The sequence below is a fragment of the Passer montanus genome, unplaced genomic scaffold (assembly GCF_014805655.1).
Source record: "Passer montanus isolate IOZ18808 unplaced genomic scaffold, ASM1480565v1 scaffold9, whole genome shotgun sequence".
NCBI lineage: Eukaryota > Metazoa > Chordata > Aves > Passeriformes > Passeridae > Passer > Passer montanus.
The window spans coordinates 3,133,352-3,150,942 of record NW_024374367.1 but is presented as its reverse complement, the minus strand read 5'-3'; the positions used below and the strand labels follow the sequence as shown (position 1 = coordinate 3,150,942).

The 17,591-nt window shown below is 66.2% G+C and overlaps 2 protein-coding genes across 3 annotated transcripts; one reads left to right on the top strand and one right to left on the bottom strand.

Annotated features, from left to right (window-relative positions):
- The first annotated feature begins 707 nt into the window (after nucleotides 1-707).
- LOC120514048 (2'-5'-oligoadenylate synthase 1-like) lies at nucleotides 708-3,516 on the top strand. Its single transcript, XM_039734123.1, has 6 exons — nucleotides 708-1,574; nucleotides 1,732-2,026; nucleotides 2,112-2,287; nucleotides 2,370-2,611; nucleotides 2,695-2,830; nucleotides 2,914-3,516. Exons 1-6 carry the CDS (start codon nucleotides 1,380-1,382, stop codon nucleotides 3,415-3,417), a joined length of 1,548 nt encoding a protein of 515 aa, XP_039590057.1. The 5' UTR covers nucleotides 708-1,379; the 3' UTR covers nucleotides 3,418-3,516.
- A 704-nt stretch (nucleotides 3,517-4,220) lies between these two features.
- SEMA3B (semaphorin 3B) lies at nucleotides 4,221-16,217 on the bottom strand. Of its 2 annotated transcripts, none has more exons than XM_039695493.1 (18): nucleotides 15,646-16,217; nucleotides 9,368-9,495; nucleotides 8,370-8,527; nucleotides 8,227-8,289; nucleotides 8,019-8,138; nucleotides 7,848-7,941; nucleotides 7,640-7,759; nucleotides 7,167-7,312; nucleotides 6,960-7,074; nucleotides 6,813-6,882; nucleotides 6,585-6,729; nucleotides 6,257-6,476; nucleotides 6,077-6,168; nucleotides 5,873-5,914; nucleotides 5,621-5,778; nucleotides 5,481-5,536; nucleotides 5,265-5,404; nucleotides 4,221-5,151 (listed from the first exon to the last, which is right to left on the bottom strand). In XM_039695493.1, exons 2-18 carry the CDS (start codon nucleotides 9,465-9,467, stop codon nucleotides 4,711-4,713), a joined length of 2,280 nt encoding a protein of 759 aa, XP_039551427.1. In that variant the 5' UTR covers nucleotides 9,468-9,495; nucleotides 15,646-16,217; the 3' UTR covers nucleotides 4,221-4,710. The 2 variants fall into 2 exon arrangements, with proteins under 2 accessions (XP_039551427.1, XP_039551428.1); XM_039695494.1 differs by having other exon boundaries at nucleotides 5,012-5,151; nucleotides 5,621-5,795.
- Nucleotides 16,218-17,591: the final 1,374 nt, after the last annotated feature.

Here is a 17,591-nt window from a genome sequence, read left to right as displayed (position 1 = left end):
GACTCCACCCCCTCCCCAGGCAGACCATGCCAGTACTTTATCACCCTTTCTGTAAAAAACTTTTTCCTAATATCCAACATCTCTGCTTCTGACTGTATCCCTGTAATCCTGCCCATCTCTGCTCTGCTCTATTTGCACCCCTGTCCCTGACCCCAAATGGACCCTGACCCCAAATGGACCCTATCTCCCTCTTATTCACATCCCTGCCCCTGCTGCTGACCTTTCCCTGCCCCATCCTTGTCCCTATCCCTTCCCCTCCCTCCCTCTCTTCCTCTCCCCAGCCTCTGCCTGTCTCCTGCCCATGGCCTGCCCTGTCTCCCTGCCCCTTTTTGCTCCTGCCCTATTCCCCATCCTGCCCCTGCTCCCATTCCTGCCAGTCCTGCTCCCAGGAGCACACTCCCCTCTGCCCACAGCCCCCGCCCATCCGCCCGGCCCTGCCCGACCCCGAGCCGAGTTCCCAGCTGTGAGTTTCTGTCACTGGGCTCTTCCCGGTTTATTCGGGCAAGGGGGCACTCGCGGGCTCCTTCGCACTTTCGTTTCCAGCTTGGCAGAGCCAGAAACTGAAATTGCGTCGGGAACAGAAACCGAAACTCCCGATCTCGCCGCTTAAGGCAGCACGGGCTGCAAACCCCCTGCGCGTACGCCCCGAGGGGCACCGGGGCATGTCCCTGCAAGGGAGGGCACCAGCCTCCCGGGGCTGCGGGCACCGCTGCACCGGGGCATGTCCCTGCAAGGGAGGGCACCTGCCTCCCGGGGCTGCGGGCACCAGCCGTGTCACACCGACGCTGCTGGCACCTCGGTGGAACTGGCCACGTCTGCATCTCCTTGCCTGCAGCGGTGCCAGGGCATCTGCTGACCCTGGTGACGGCCTCATTCCTTTGCCCGTGGTGACACCAGGGCAGCTGGTGGCGCTGGCCACATCCGCCGGCCCTGCTGAGCCCGTGGCACAGCGTGAGCCGTGTCCCAGCGCTGGCTGTGCCCCAGCCCGGGCACCTGAGCCCCCAGCGGGGGACTGCTGCCTGCGGTGGGGCTCTGCCTTTCGGGGGACACCCTGTGTCACCGGCGCCACCGGGGCTACGAGGTGCCACAGCAGCCCGGGGCCAGCCTGCAGGAGCTGCCACCGCCACCCGAGCCGCATGTCAGGGTGACACCCAGCCGCTCCTGCCCCCGCCGCGGTGGCACGGGGACACCCTGAGCATCCCGAGGAAACGGCCTGGGGCCACCTTAAGTTCCCAGAGGTGACGCAGCGGGGCGGTGGCCCGGGAAGGTTTAAAAGCTGCTGCCGACAGCCGCAGCCTGTCAGGGGTGGAGTGGTGCGGGCGGGAGTAGAGGGAGGCACCAAGTGAGAAGAGGGCAGAGGGAGCGACACACCTGTCAGCATGGATGTGGACCCGGTGGCATCCACGAACGGACTGAGAACAGTGACCGCCAGGGAGCTGGATGGCTGGATCGCCAGAACCCTGCAGCCCAGCACAGCTTTCTCCATGCAGGTGAGGGCGACAGTGTGGCAAATCTGTGAATTCCTGAAGACGAAGTGCTTTGAGGATAACATCCATGTCCAAAAGACCGTCAAGGTGAGTGCTGCCCGGCTTGGGGACCAGCTGCCACCCCTGCTGCCACCCTTCCCACTGTCCCATGCTCCAGCTCCTGCCCTGCCTCAGTTTCCCTTGACAGCTCCAGGAGTGGTGGCAGCCGATCCTGGTGCTGAGCAGGCAGGGTCTCTCTCTGCAGGGTGGATCAGCAGGAAAGGGCACAGCTCTGAAGAACACCTCTGATGCTGATGTGGTGCTCTTCGTCTCCTGCTTAGCCAGCTACCAGGACCAGAAGAACAACAGAAGGGATATCCTGGATTCGATCATGACAAGGCTGCAGGACTGCAGGGAGAGCCTGCAGTTCGATGTGCACATTGGTGAGCCCAGGTACAAAGGTCCCGACAGCACACCGCGCTCCCTCAGCCTCACTCTGTCCTCCAGGGAGACCAGAGAGTCCATTGACATGGACATCCTGCCTGCCTATGATGCTTTGGGTAAGGGCTGGCACAGGGACGGGCAATGGTGTCAGTGCTGGGATGGCTGTCACCCTCCTTCTCAACCCTCCTTCTCGCCCCACAGGGCAGGTGACCCAGGATGTCCCACCAAACCCAGACGTGTATGTGGGGCTCCTGCGTGCCTGCAGCCACCCCGGGGAGTTTTCCCCCTGCTTCACTGAGCTGCAGAAGATGTTTGTGAAGCGCTACCCTGCCAAGCTGAAGGACCTCCTGCGCCTGGTCAAGTACTGGTACAAGGAGGTGAGGGGCTGCCCAGCTTTCCCAGTTCCCAGTAGACACCCATCCCAGCCAGCTCTCACCTCCATCTGTATCTTCTCCCCAGATGCTGAATCCACAGTACCCCGAGGCTCACCTGCCCCCTAAGTATGCCCTGGAGCTGCTGACCATCTATGCCTGGGAGGAGGGCACAGGCTCCTCCTGCAGCTTTGACATGGCTCAGGGCTTCCGCACAGTGCTGGAACTGCTGGGCAGGCACCGGGACATCTGCATCTACTGGGAGAAGTACTACTCGCTCCAGCACGGAGAGATTGGTGCCCATGTCAAGGGCTTGCTGCGCAGTCCCCGGTGAGGACCATGCCCAGTAGGACTGTGCCTGCTGGCCCCATGGTACTGCCCAGGGCTGACAGCAATGCTCCCTGTGTTTGCAGCCCTGTCATCCTGGACCCTGCTGACCCCACGGGGATCCTGGGCCAAGACAAGGACTGGGACCTGATGGCACAGGCAGCTGCCAGCTGCTGCCGCTCGCTGCCCTGCCTTGCAAACGTCCAGCCCTGGGCTGTGCAGGTAAGGCTGCTTCAGCCTGTGAGCATCACGTCCCCCACCCCTGTCCCTGCTGTCTTTGCCCACCCGCTCTCCTGTCCTTGCAGCCAGCCCGGCCCGTGACCATTGAGGTGAGGCAGCTGTCAGGCACCAGACTGACAGAGCGTGTCAGCCCCCACACCACCATCGGGCAGCTGAAGGATGTGATCCACCAGAAGTGGGGCATCTCTCCCTACAGACAGCGCCTGGCACAGCAGGAGCTGGGCAGGAACAACATCATCCTGCAGGACTGCGACACCCTGGCCACGCACGGCATCTTCTACAACACCACGCTGGTGCTGCTGCAGACTGAGCTCCAGGAGATGGAGATCTTTGTGAAGGATGATAAGAATCGAAGCACGACCTACACGGTGCTGCCCACCGACACCGTCCGGCAGCTGAAGGAGCGGATCCAGGCCCGGCAAGGGCCCTCTGCCAACGAGCAGCGCCTGACCTATGAGTCCAGGGAGCTGCAGGACCAGCACACGCTGGCCCACTACAACGTCAGGCCCATGGGCACAATCTACCTGCTCCTGCGGCTGCGGGGGGGCGCGGGCCCCCAGCTCCCCTAGCTCCCTGCCTGCTTGTCCTCCTGAGCATTGCCCCCAGCACCAGCCCGTGCCCCTGTGTACCCTCCTGTCATGCTGGAAATAAATACTTAGTAGATCCTTGTGCTGCTTGCTCTGTTTGGGACAGTGACAGGTGTCACATGGGGTAGTCAAAGGGGTTGGGGTCACCAACCTTTTCCGATGAGGGGGGTCCTCAATGCCGCAAGCGGCTGGGATGGCACAGGGCCACAGAGGTGCAGTAAAGCAGTGCTCCCTGACCCCAGGGTGCTTGGTGGGGTCAAGGATGCCAACCTGCTGCCAGCTGGACCTCAGGAGAAAAAACCAGCTCCTTTATCTGCCTGCTCCTGCCTGCACCCCTGCCTGCCTGTGCTCATGCTGGGGGCTCAAGTGTCCAGGCTGGGGTGCAGCCAGTGCTGGGACATGGTTTATGCTGGTGGCCTGGTGTCACCACAGGCCGTGGGATGTGGCCAGTGCCACCAGGGGTCCTGCTGCCAGCGCAGACAGCAGGAGGCAGCAGACTCCGAGGTCACCCGCGGTCACTGCCTTAATTGCTGCCTGCTGGCACCGGGGAAGTTTGGTTTTCATCTTCCAGAAATCAAAGTGGAGCTGAAAGCACGGGGAGCTGGAAGTCTGGGGGAAACCCATCAGCCTTGCAGTGTCCCTGCAGGTCTGGTCTCCCTTCAGCCCTGCGGTGTTGCCGGACATCCCTCCCCTCCAGGCCTGGGGGGCCAGAGCGGGGCCGTGCTGTGGGGCACTGGGCTGCCCCCGAGCGCTTCCCGGGGCTCTGGGTCAGACACGGGACCCTGGGCGGCTGAATCTGCTTTATTGTGCTCAATTAGTACAAGGTCCCCCGTGCCACTGTTCCACACCCAGAGCGGTGGGTGCCACCTTTATGCCTCCCCACCATCTGCCCTTCATGCCCCCCTCCTCCTGCGTCCCACCAGTGCCCGCCCTGCTGTACCGTGCTCCCACTGCTGCCTGTAGCCCTTTTGGGACCCGAGCGTGGCCCTGCTGTGCCGTCCTCCCGCAGTGCCGTGCTGGGGGGGGCACCGCCTGGCCCCGCAGGTTTACATTCATAGTAACAGTCGTTAATAAATATTTCGGTGACTCTGCGACGCCGGCAGCCGGCTGGGTCCCCACCGGTGCTGGAGCCGGTGGCAAGGGCAGTCGGCAGCCCCTCGGGGGGCTGCTCAGCCCGGCTGCCCTCCTCGGCCCCGGAGCCGCAGCCCCCGGCACTGTGCCCCCGCTGCGGCCCCGCTCCTAGGCAGAGCCCGGCGCCCGGGGCCGACCCCCGGGTCACCAGGGGGACGCGCTGCGGGGACCGCGCTCGGCCCGCGGCCCCTCGTGGGTGCGCCGGCGGCGGGCTCTGCGCGGCTCCTCGCCCTGCCCGCGCCCGGGGGGCCCGGCGGGAGCGCGGGGCGGCGGCGGGGGTCTGCCCCGGCTCCACAGCCTCTGGCACACCTTGTCCGTGGCTCCCAGCGGCGGCCGCTCCACCAGCTGGAGGAAGTCCCGGTACCAGAGCTTGCGGCCGGGGATGCCGGCGGAGAGCTGGGGGTCTCCGGCGGATGCCACGCCCGTGGCCTGCCAGGCGCCGATCACCTCCAGGGAGAGCCGCAGCAGGGGCTGCGTGAAGCCGTGCTCCGTGGCGTGGCAGAGGTAGAGGCCGGCGTCGGAGCGCTGCACGCTGCGCAGCAGGACACCCCGCTCCGTCCGCACCACCCGCTCGTCCATCTGCACCTGCAGTACCAGCGGGGATGGGCGGTCAGCTCGGCACGGCACGGCACGGCACGGCACGGCTCGGCACGGCTCGGCACGGCCCCACCGGCGGTACCCGGCCAAGGAGAACCTACCTCTCGCTGGGGATCATTCAGGGTGCGCTGGTATGTCCAGAGGATGCGCGCTTGCAGGGATTTGGGGATGCACTCCAGAAAGACGGTGCTTCCCTCCACCCCATAGAGCTGCTTCTGGGGCACGCTGTCCCGCCTGGGGTCTGCGGGGACACAGCCTGGCTGTCAGCCCCCAGCACGGCAGGGCAGCCCCCGGACCCCGGCTGGCTCCCGGCTCACCTTCAGAGCACAGCACGTTGGGGTCGCCGTTGCGGACATCCTGCCGGCGGAAGCGCCTGTGGGAAGGCGAGGGAGGAGCGGGGGCTGCAGCGGGACCCGCGCTCCCACCGCGGCCTCGGGCAGCCCGGCCTGTCACCTACCGCTTGGTGTTGGGCACGTAGCGGGTGCAGGTGTTGCCATCCCAGGCGCAGTACGGGTCCCGGGCCAGGCAGCACTCGGCACAGGCTTTGCCGTAGGCGCTGCAGCGGTGCAGGGGCAGCTGGGCCAGCGCTGTGGTTGAGCCAGCGTAGAGCTGATGCTGGGGGAAGAGCAGAGCTGAGCACCCCCCTGCCGTGGCACGGGGCTAGGCAGAGCCGTGGTGGACCTGGGAATGCCCAGGGGTCCCCCCTTACCCGCTTGGAGGAGAGCTGCAGGCTGATGATGGGGGAGGCATCCTGTGGGCAGAGCATGGGCAGGAGTTAAGGGTGCACGGGGCAACCGAGGGATGCAGCACCCTGGCTCCCACATCCTGGAGCTGGAGTGCCCTGGCACAACTCAGAGCACAGACAGCACTGCGAGGAAGTCTGACTGGTGGGATGGGGAACCCCGACCCTCACCTGGAAGACCTGCAGCTCCTCCAGCAGCAGCGGCTCCATGCGGTGCCAGCTCTCCTTGGGCACTGAGACCACCTTAAGCACTGTGCCCACATCTGCAGGCAGGGAGGGGTGAGGCCACGGGTCCAGCCCCAGCATCTGCCCGCCGTCCCTCACTGCCCCGTCCCTAGGGTCACTACATGCCTGTGCCAATGAAGAGGACGTCGTAGTGGCCATCAGCAGCGGTGACACGGTCCACAGCTATGCGGGTGAAAGTGTAGGGCACGGCGGCTTGCAGGAAGAGGGGGCGCTGGCCATGGGGCAAGACAGGGTTATACATCAGTGGGTGGTGACGGGCAAACTGGATCACCTCGTCTGGGAAGTCCTTGGTGGAGCCGAAGGTGCCGAAGGTTTTGCTGGGGCACTGCAGGGAGACAGCACAGGCTAAGCAGGGTCTCACACCCCGCTGTCCCCACACCATGTAGTGGCATCCCACTGGGGGCACCAGCCGGGACACCCCTACACCACGTACCATGCCTGGGCGGGGGTATGGCACACGGCCCTGGTATGACACCCACTGGTAGTTGGGACCTTCCTTGTGTGCAAAGGGGCCCAGGAAAGCCCGGCGGATGTCAGCCATGGTGTAGACACAGACAGCTGAGCCTTGGAAAACAGAGCTGGTGGGAGAGAGACAGAAAGATGTCAGGGGGCAAGGGGGGCACCACTGGGTATGTGCAGGGTCCTGGGGAGGGGGCTTGACCTGGAGGTGGAGAAGATGGCGTAGATCAGAGGGTTGCGCTTGTCTCTTGTCTGCAACAGGAAAACATCCCCTGCAAGCAGGGAAGGCATCAGCGCTGCCAGTGCTGCCCACAGCCATGCTGGTGGGGTCACGTCCCCGTTTACTCACGGAGCTCATCAAAGTGGGTGTCTGCCCCGTCAGGTCCTGGCACGGCGCACACCAGCCGAGCCTTCAGGAACGTGGTCCACTTGTTCACCAGGCTGCGCTGCCCACCCATGTCGTTCTGCCAGGGAGAGGAGGACACCGGTGTCAGCAGCAGCAGGTGGCACCCCTGGGCACCCTGGCCCCAGCCCAGCTGCCTGTGGGTGCTCTCACCCGGCAGATTTGGCCGATGCGGGCGAAGCTGGTCTTGCCCAGCCCCTGCTGCCGTTCCACCGCCGTCTCACGGAAGAAGAAGTAGATCTTGTCGTCGTCGGGGTCCTCGCTCTCTGGCACCCAAAAAACGGCCACGAACTTGGGCTCTGGGGACAGAGGGGTAGTGCTTCCAATGACTCCACTAGCTCCGCTCCCCAGGGACCCTGGAGTACCTGTAGGGGTCCCAGGGGAGGGTGCAGAGCCAACCCTGCCCAGCTGCAGAGCAGAGGCAGGGTGAGGATGGGACTCCAGCAGACACTGAGGATCTGGAGGCGACACATGAAGCCCTGAAATCACCCTCTGGAGGCCATGAAGGACAGTGTACACCTGAGCCTGAAGGAGTCATTGCCCTGATGCCTTCCAGGCAGCAGCACTGCTGCGCCAGGGTGCCAGTGGTGCCCCCTGCCCCGCACCCTCCCAGTCCCAGCACTGACCGTTGAGCCAGCGAGAGTCGTGCTGCTCCGTGCGGATGGAGGGACGCCGGCCCAGGCTGCGGAAGATGGTAAAGTCACGGCCCATCAGATCGGTGGCCACCCCAGAGTAGAGCTCCTCGCCTGGCAGGCACCGAGGGAAGTGTTATCGGGGCCCCCCTGGCACCCCTGTGCCACGCTGCACCCAGCACCAGGCTCAGAATGCCCTTACCCACAAGGACAGAGGCGGCTGTATGCCGGGGGTCATATGGGCTCTTCCCCTTGCCATCCTCAGTGTGGTGGGGGTCCAGCTTGAAAACAGGCTCCTGGAGAGGGGTAAGGATGGGAGGTGGGCAGGTGGCAGCAGCTGGAGGCTGTGGTGGTGGTGTCAGGGGAGGCTCACTTCTGCGTGCTGGCCAGCCTCGATGAAGGCACAGACTGGGTGGAAGGCACCAGTCCCACAGGCATACAGGTGGGTCCGGTTGTAGGGGTGCAGGATCTTCACAAAGTTCATGCACTCGGCCTGGGGATGGAGGCAATGAAGGGTGAGGTAGTGCTGGGGCAGATCCCTGGCACAGTCCTGGCATCCCACAATACTCCCCACCACTCACGGTGATGTCCTTGCCGGCCCAGTTGCATTCTTCCCTCCACTCCACGGGAGCTGGCCAGTAGATCTGTGGGTGGAGAAGGGGCTGCTCACGGCGCCTGGAGCACCCAGCACTGCCCCGCCAGCACATTCCCCCTGCCCCGTTACCTTCCTGTCCCGCTGGCTGATGTCATCCAGGGCCAAGGACAGGAGGTGGTTCTGGGCGCCCACGAAGAGACGGCCGCGCTCCTCGTCCAGCAGCAGGGCCTCGTAGCAGCAGGAGTGCTCCAGCGAGAAGAGGCGCAGCCCGTGGCGAGCCCGCAGCTCTGCCGGGACCCACGGGCACCGCTCAGCCCGGCCCCGCCGCTGCCTGTCCACCCCCAGTGCCCCGGACACGCTCCGAGGCAGCCTGGGTCAGGCCACGGCCCCCCGCCATGCCATCCCCTCCCCCAAACCTGTCCCACTGGCTTGACTGGGTTCACCAAGCCCTCGCCTGCCCGGCATTCATCCCCACGCCAGCCCCACACCCAGCCCTGTGTCCCCCGAGACATCCCCAAAGACTCAGCAGTGATTCCCGTGCCCTCGGCACCCATCTCTGCCCCGCTCGGCCGGCAGCAGGGGACAAGGGGCCATTCCCTGCCCCGCGGAGCTAATCCCACCGTGGCGGGAACAAACAGCCCTTTGTCAGGCTGGGAGGAGAGCTCCTGCTGAGACCCGCCGCTGGACAAAGCCCCCGCGCCGTGCTGGAGCCCGTGGAGTGGCCAGCCGGGACACACAGCATTCCTCCAGCTGGCACAACATTGCCACAGGTATGGCACGGCTGTGGCCAGGGAGTGCCACCATGGTGCACGCAGGGACAGCAGCACCTGCGCTGCACGCGCCGGGGGCTGGGAGTGAGGTCCCGAGCACAGGCGTGGCCCCAAGGACGGGCAGGTGGCCCTGGAGGGGCTGGCATCAGGTAAGGAGCGTGGCAGCCAGGGCCAGCACCTGATGGCCCGCGGGGAGGGCGGCAGCAGTGCTGGGGATGTGCCAGTGCTGGGGGTCTGCACCCACCCCACCGCATCCCCAGGATACTCCCGTCCCTCGGGATGATGCTGGCTGCTGCTGGCGCGGAACCAGCGCACCCAGAGCTGACCCCAGGCACCCCGCCCGTGTCCCGTGCTCACCGGGGAAGGCCAGCTTGAGGCGGGGGGTGGCAGCGCTCGGGGGGCGGCCAGCGGCCAGCCCGCGCAGCAGGAGCAGGAGCGGGAGCAGCGTGCGGCTCATGGCCGGGGTCTGGCTGGTGGCGCCGCGGCTGGGGCAGAGAAACAAGACCTCAGCTCGGGTTACAGCCCCCTCCCCACAGCCCCCAGACCACGATCCCTCCCCGATGCTGCCGAGTGTCTGGAGAGCCCTGAGCATCAGCGCAGGGCAATACAGGCACGGCATAAGGGGATCCCCCACTGGGCTCGCCCTGGTAGTTGGAGGGGATGCGAGCCAGCCACATCCCTCCCTATTTTTAAGTCCTCATTAATCTAATCCCAAACATAATGGGCTTCAGAAACACCCCTCCTGCTCCTGCCCGTGGGGAAACAGAGGCAGCCCAGCCCAGCAGCATCCAGCCCTGCCCATGCCTGTCTGAGCCCATCAGCAGCAGTGTGCCGGGCTCTGCCCACTCCTGCCTGCAAGCACTGAGTGGTCCTATAGGAGTGGGGACAAGGACGGAGCAAGCACCAGAATGGTGACAACTAGACAGGGCATCCTGGGCAGTCAGTGGGCTCCTGAGCACGGGGCAAGCTGTCCATGATGGTATTCATGAGGTCCCATGCCTCAGTTTCCCCCACTGCTACAGCCCCACCATTAGCCCTTGGCCTTTCCACCATGGAAATGGGAGCAGGATTTGGAGGCTCTGGCTAAGCAGGTGCCCACAATACCCAGAGGGGCCCGTGCAGGTGTGTCTGCCACTCTGATGGGTGCCCACCACGAGGTAGGAAAGTCCTCCTCTGGCTCTGGCAGCAGCACGCTCTCCCCTCGGGAGTGGGCGGTGATGGTTATCAGGGACTGTGCCAGAGCACAGATCCCACCTTGCCCCCCGGCCATGCTGCAGTGCCTTGTGCAAGGCACAAACTGAGCCGTGGGTTCCACCCGCGGCACAGCCACTGGGGCCTCACCAGGACACCAGTGACAGCCAAAGCCCCACCACAGCCCCGGGGCTCGATGCAATCACCCCAGGCTCTGCTACCCTGCCGGAGCTGGGGGATGCCGGCCTGGAGGGTCACATACACACGGCACGGAAGGAGCTCCTGCGGGCAGGAGGAGCTGAGCCCGGGGCAGGCAGGGCAGCGGGCAGGGCCTGGCTGGGCGCAGTGCCGGCCACGGCTGCCCGGTGTCCCGGCACGAAGGCGGTCGGCGCTAATGGCATTTACAGAGGCGCCGGGATGAGGCGCGGGACCCGCCGGGCTCTGGCAGCTCCGAGGGCTGCCGCCAGCCGGGCCGGGCGGGCACGGGGGGCTCCCGCCTGCCCTCCCCCGCCGGGCAGACCCCGGAGCGGACCCGCTCTCGGCTGGCACGGAGGGCGGGCGGGGGGCGGGCAGCAGCGGCAGCACCACAGACCCTCGGTGCCAACCCTGGCAGATCCAGCCCGCGAAACTCCCCGTGCCAGCCCCGACGCCAGCCCTCCGGTGGCGGAGGGGACACGAACCCCGCCGCGAGCCCCCCGTACCAGCACGGGCAGCCCCCCGACGGCAGCGCAGACACCGCGTCCCGGGACACTCCCCGGCCACCCCCGCTCCCTGCCGGCCCCCGGCACCCACCTGTGTCCCGGCTCGGCTCGGTCCGGCCCGGCCCCGCCCGCCGCGTCCGCCGGGAGGGAGCGGGGCGGCCCCCGGGGCGGGGCGGGGCGGGGCCGGGGGCGCGCACAGGGACGCGCACACGAGTGTGCGAACACGCGCTCACGAGCGGACACGCCGGCACCTTCACACATGTGCACACACACACATGTGCACCACACACACACACACCCCCGTGCCGCCACCACAGTGCCCGGGGTGACGCTCGCGGGGATCCCCGCGGTGGTGACACCCGCTGTCCCCGGGACACATGTGCACACACACACATGTGCACCACACACACACACACACACACACCCGTGCCGCCACCGCAGTGCCCGGGGTGACGCTCGCGGGGATCCCCGCGGTGGTGACACCCGCTGTCCCCGGGGTACAGCTGAGGGTGCCCAGCTCAGCACACGTGTGGCTCAGCACACGGGCGGTGGCGGGGCTCCCTCCGGGCCGGGACAGGCTCTTGCTTGCCCGAGCGTGGGGGCCGTGCCGGGGCCGTACCGGGGGTACGGGGGGCCGGTCCCGCGCCCCGCTCAGCTGCAGCCCAGATGTCTGGCCCGAGCCCAGCCCGGAGCAAACAAAATTCCTCCGCTGCCTCCCATTTTCCAGCTGCCGCTGCCAAGAATAGCAAGTGCCGAGTGGTGCCGGCAGCGGGGCCACGCGTGCCTCGGCGGGCAGGGCTCGGGGCGGGGGAACACGAGCTGCCGTGGGGGCCACACCTGCCCTGTGCTCCCCGGACTGTCCCTACCTGCGGGGGCAGCCGTCCGGGAAGGCAGGTCCGGAGCGAGTGGGGAGGCAGAGCTGCAGGCGGGCAGGGGTGCGGGCTGCAGGCTGCAGGCTGCAGGGGTGCGGGCTGCAGGCTGCAGGCAGGTGCAGGAGGAGCGGGGAGGCAGGAGCGGCTGCGGGCAGGTGCAGGCGGCGGGTGCCAGCGGGCAGCGAGCGCAGGCGGGCTGGCAGCGGGTGCAGGCAGGTCAGGTGCAGGTGCGGGCAGGCAGCTGGCACAGGCAGGCAGCGAGTTCAGCAGCAAGCCAGAGCCGTGCAGGCAGACCAGCAGCAGGCAGAGGCAGTGCCAGGCAGGGTGCCCGGGAAATGCCCTTCTGTCCCACTGCCAGTAACCCTCGTGCTGCCAGCGCCGGTACTCTGGCATGCTGGCAGGCTCTGTTCCAGCACCACAACTTGTTCTTCTCCCGGCTGTGCCACAGTGCTGGGTGGCATCCAGCCCAGCCCAGCCCAGCTTTATGGGCAGCAAGGAGGACAGAGCCAGCGAGGGGATGGGTGGGGCAGCAGAGGAGCTGGCACCGGTACGGCAGGGGTTACTCTGCTGTAAGACTTTGACCAGGCACCAGCAGGAATTTGGTCTGAGTGGCCCCCACACGGGCATGGCATGGCGTCCCTGTGCCTACTGTTACAGGATGGCGCTGAGGTGGTGGGGACAGGGATATCGTGCCCAGCCCTGCACAGTGGCACCTTCCTGTGCTATTCCAGCACCGTGCCTCAGTTTCCCTTCACCCAGTTGGGACTTTTCCAACCACCGCCACTCCCGGCAAGCGTGGCGAGGTGACCGGGTGACGTCACCACCACCCAGCCCCGGAGCCCTGAGGGGACCTTGCTGGCAGCGGCTCCGCCTGGAGAAACCATCAAGCGTCAGAAGGGCCGGGCTTCCATCCCGGAAAAAACGGCGCGGGAGGGATGCGCCACGTCGCCCGCCGGCCGCCCCTTGCCGCGGCACCGGGGCCGCTGGGCGCTGGCACGGTGACGGTGCCATCTGAACGGGCACGGCCGCTGGCAGCCCGCCTCAGCGCCGCGCTCCGCCGGCCCGCGGGAGGTTTCGCAGGCAGGTGCCGGTGGCCTGGCCCCCCGCCAGCGCGGGGGTGTCACTGCCCGCGGCACCGGCAGGTGCTGCCGCGCCGCTCTTTGATCCCGTCCCGCCGCTGGCAGATCCGCGCCCCGGGATCGCTGCCTCGGCCAAATCTCTCCCGGCGGTTCCGGCACATCTGGAGCTCGGCCGGCAGCGCCCGAGCCCCCAGCGGTGTCAGCGGGAGGAAACGGCTCCTCTCCGCCTCCGCAGGCTCCGGGCAGCAGGCAAGGCCAAGGGGCTGAGCCAGCAGGGCACGGGAGGTAACCGTGCCATCGAGCGGGTGAGCAGGACCACCGGCTGCCGGACCCCCTGCAGCAGGGAGGAGGGCTGGGATGGCATCCACTAGCCCTCAGGATGGGGACGAATGCTGCATCCCAAATGGGAATGGCACCTCACCACAAGAACCCTCATGATTCTGCGGGGTGACTCCCCCAAGGGAGCTACAGGGTGTTCCCCCATGTCCCTGAGGCCTAGAGAGCTTCCCTCTGCCCTGGTGGAGCCATCATGGCTGAGGACTTGGAAAATCCAAGGGTCAAGGTGAGCTGTGTCATGACAGCTGTGCCAAAGGCATCCCTGTGACACACGGGCTTGGCACGGCACTGCTCCCCAGCCAAGAGATGTGTTTGTGCAGCAGGGTGGCCTTTGCCAGCACTGCCAGTGACACTGCCAGCTTATCAGCAGGGGAGGAGTGTGGCATTCTCACCCCAGCCTACACCCATGACCCAGGCACAGGGATACACTCAAACTAGTCTCCCCTAGGTCTAGACACCCCAAAAAACAGCTGGTGGTTTGTGATGGCACTAAAGATGTGGCTTTAGGACTTCTTTGGGAGTCCATCTGTGGTGGTCCACATCCATAACGTTGGGCCATGAGATGGCATCGGGCCTTGTGTGGCTGCCACATTCCTGGCACAGGGGAAGGATGTGCTAGGCAGGGGACAGAGCTCATGGCATCCCATCTCATCGGGGGGCAGGGGGAGGGCTTGGCTGGCAGCAAGCAAACGTGCCTGAGACAGCTGCATCCTTGCAGCACGGCATGGAGGCAGTGTCCCAGGGCTCACACCCTGTCTGTGGATACACCCTGACCTTATGTCCACCCCCATCACGACATGCTGGTGAGACCCCAGCATCAGGGAGCCCAGTGGCCCCAGTGCATTCCTGCTGGGATTAGGTACCGGCTCCCGGCAGTGCCATGCTGGTGTAGCCCAGCTAATCCCTTCTTAATTGTCCCAGCCCTGTGCTGGACTGATCTGGGCTGCCCAGGGAATGGGGGTGCCCTTGTGCCTGAGCACCTGTGGGGTGCTGCCATCGTGTGTCCCTTCTGTGGGACCAGGCCACAGGGTACATGGTGAACCTTTGGGGTGGTGATGGAGGAGGAGATGTCCATCCTCCAGGACTGTGGCTTTCTGGAAAGGGAAAGGGAGGGGTCCTGGTCATATAGGATCCTATTCTCCTAACCCAAAGTGACTGTTTGCCCTTGGCTTCATGTCTGCCAGCAGCCAGGCTCTGGGACAGGCAGAGGAGCCGTGTGCCCTGCACTGAAAACCACCAAAGCTGCTCAAAACCATGGGTGGGAGGAGCTGGACACCCAGGCTTTCTGCCACCATCGGAGCACTCTCCCCACCCCAGCAGGAGGGCAGTGGGAGATGCTGGCTGAGCCCCCCTGCCTGCTGTCCTGCCCATGTCCCTCTGGCCCTGCCCTGAGCCACACCAACCAGCAGCATCCAGCTCCTTAGGCTTTAAAAATAGGCTGGTGTCCCTGCCATGGGGTCAGTAATTTTAGCCAGGGTGTGTCTCGTTGGGAAGCACGCGGATCCATTCATCTTCTCCTGCCGGCCCGGCTGCATCCCCACACGGGGCTGATGTCAGCCCCTCACTGCCCACTTGCTCGTCCCTGCCCCGGGGCAAAGCAGTACAGCCACGGCCACCTGGGGCACAGGCAGTGCCTGGTGGGATGGTGAGGGTGGGGAAGTGAGGACAGGGGTGTCCAGCTGCCCCCGGAACCTGCCTGATAGGGAGCAGGGCATCTTTGGGCATCTTGCCCCCAAAGCTGGTGGCACCAGGGAGCACAGCATTCCGTGGCACCCAGCAGCACCCAGACAGGCAGCGGTGGAGCAGTCCCGGCACCCTGCCCTCTCCTGTCACCCTTCTCCTGTCACCCTGGCCCCCCAACACAACAGCCACTTCAGCTTGCCTCCCACGGCGCTCCCGGGGGGCTGTGCCGGCTGGGAAGGCTGCGGGGGCCGCCGCCGAGCATAATGGGGCTATTGATGGCCGAGCCAGCGGCCGGCCCGGCACAATGGGGCCTTGTCTGTGGCCCGGCTCCCGCTCTGCCCAGCCCCGGGCCCGGGACACCCCCTCTGCCGATGGCCCCGGAGCTCACCCAGGTGCCAGCCAGGGCACACCCTGCCTTCACCGAGCCGGTGAGGACTGCGAAGGGGCAGCAGGTGGGAGGCCACCAGGTGAGCTCCCCTTGCCATAAACCAGTGCCCAGGGAAGGAGCACTGCCCAGGGAAGGAGCACTGCCCGGGAAACTTCCCGGGTGCTCACCCTGCCACCCCCGCTGGGACAGGGCTGGGGGTTCCTGCTCAGCTGTGGGGTGACAGGAACAAGGAGGTGGTACGTGCCCTCTCAGGACCACGTCCGAGCCCGCTGGCACCCGGTACCGCTGTGGGGAGGCAGGGACCTCCCTGCTGCATTGTCCCAGGTCCCCAGCGCCACAGCCCCCCTCAGTGGGCCAGCCCGGCGCCCCAAACCCACCGTCTCACCTGCTGTAGTGCGTGGGCTCTGCCGGAGCTCGCCTGCCTCCTCGGCCGGCGGGTGAGCTGGGGCTCTGGCTGCCGCCGGCTCTTTAAACCCCAAATCCCCGGTGCTGGGCGCCAGTCCCGCCGGCGGGGGTGGAGGGAGGGGATGCAAAGCCCCGCTCCCTGCTCCCGGGCCGGCACCAACAAAAGGCAACTGTGTCGCGTGTCCTCCCTCTGCACCCAAGGACCTGCTCGGAACAGCCCCCGGGACCCCAGGGCTTTCGGGGTGCTGCCACCCCCTCTGCCTGCCCGGGAACGGGAAGAGAGGTGCGAGCAAGCCTGGGAATGCCGATCGCAGCCGCGGTACTTCCCGGTGTCCCCGGGCACCCGTCCCTGCCTGCTCGGTCCCGTTCCTGCCCTGGAGGAGTGCCGGGGTGAAGGCACTCATCACCGGCCCCGTGCCTCATCTGCTCCTGCAAAGTCCAGCCCGGCAGGGCCGGAGGGCCAGGAAGGGGATGTGGGTGCCCGTTCTGGGGGTACCCCCACCGCGGTACCCCATAGCTGCCGTGGGCCGGGGGGAGCACCCCGCAGTCCGAAGGCCGAGCAGCCGGTGACGCCTCATTAATGCGGGGTAAATGTGTAACAAGCTCTCGGCTGGGCTGGGGCGGTTCGAGCCGCATGACTTCTCCTGCCTTCCCGGCATCCCGGGAGCAGGGATTTAGTGGCTCTATCGCAGTAAGAGCCGCTCAGCCGGGGCAGGAGGGAGGAGGAAAGTCCTGGACACGCTGGGTGTCAGGGCTGGCGGGGTGGAACAGAGTGGGCAGCGCTGGGCTGGGCTGGGCACAAGCCATCGCTGGAGGGAGAGGATGATCTCAGTCCATCTGCCCTTCAAGAGGGCATGAGGTGAGAGAGCAAGGGAGCAAGGCTTTGTTCAGCAGTGCCTGCCAGCATGGGAGGCAATGGGCACCATTTTAATAAAAAAACAAAACAGGAAATTCCATCTGGAGGCAAGGGAATGTGTTTTTATTCTGCGGCAGTGGCCAGGTGCTGACATGGCTGTGCCAGAGGCTGCAGAGCCTCCATGCCACGAGGATCTGTGCCCAAGCAGCTGGCACCATCTGAGCCAGTCCTGCCGTGGGGTGGGCTCAGGGCAGCCAGGGACTCTGCCAATACTGTGCCAGGCCCCAGCCTCCCCCCTGGCAGCTGTGACCGTGCAGGTGGAGAGGGCTGGAGCACACGATCCTGGGATGTCAGTGCCACCACAGGGCTGGGCTCTCAGCATGATGTCCCAGAACTGGCAGAGGGTCACTGCGCTGTGCCATGTGGTAGCAGGTGAAGCCCCAGGGCACCTCACAGAGTTGAGCTCCACGGAAAGCACCAGGGTGGCCAGAGGCCTCAGGAAACAGATGACACCCACTGGAGAGGTGCGAGGCAGCACGGCCACCACTGCCCATGGGACAGCCTGAGGGACTGGGGCTGGCTGTCCCACAGAGGGGCTGGCAGAGTTCTGGGGTGCAGGTGGGGGGAGAGGGCTTGCTGGGACACACATCTGGGGGAACGTGGGCTGGAGCCACACGGGTGTGACAGGGCAGGGGGTGCTGGGAAAGCCCCAGTGGCGCCAGGCTGGATGCAGGCACAGGGCAGGCAGATGTGGGCAGGGCGCGGGCAGTGGGCAAGCAGGGGGTGGGAGGGGGCAGGCAGGGCATGGACAGTGGACCATTTTAATGCAGTGGGCAGCGGGCAGTGGGCAGCGGGCAGGCTGCAGGGAGAGAGTGGGCAGTGAGCAGCCAGGGCGTGGGGAGCGGACAGGGTACGGGCAGTGGGCGGAGTGCGGCAGCGGGCAGTGGGCAGGGCATGGGCAGGGGGCGGGCAGTGAGCGGGCAGTTGGCAGCCGGGGTGTCGGCAGTGGGCGGGGAGTGAGCGGGCAGGGGGTGGGGAGCGAGCAGGGGGCGGGCAGTGGGCGGGCCACT

What these genes read in the sequence shown, in the direction of transcription:
- LOC120514048 (XM_039734123.1), top strand. Translation starts at nt 1,380, where the DNA reads ATGGATGTGGACCCGGTGGCATCCACGAACGGACTGAGAACAGTGACC. An exon ending in GCCTGCCTATGATGCTTTGG is followed by an intron (nt 2,027 to 2,111) that starts GTAAGGGCTGGC and finishes CTCGCCCCACAG; the next exon opens with GGCAGGTGACCCAGGATGTC. An exon ending in TCAAGTACTGGTACAAGGAG is followed by an intron (nt 2,288 to 2,369) that starts GTGAGGGGCTGC and finishes TCTTCTCCCCAG; the next exon opens with ATGCTGAATCCACAGTACCC.
- SEMA3B (XM_039695493.1), bottom strand. Translation starts at nt 9,467, where the DNA reads ATGAGCCGCACGCTGCTCCCGCTCCTGCTCCTGCTGCGCGGGCTGGCC. An exon ending in TCAGCCAGCGGGACAGGAAG is followed by an intron (nt 8,290 to 8,369) that starts GTAACGGGGCAG and finishes CTCCACCCACAG; the next exon opens with ATCTACTGGCCAGCTCCCGT. An exon ending in TGAATGATCCCCAGCGAGAG is followed by an intron (nt 5,152 to 5,264) that starts GTAGGTTCTCCT and finishes CTGGTACTGCAG; the next exon opens with GTGCAGATGGACGAGCGGGT.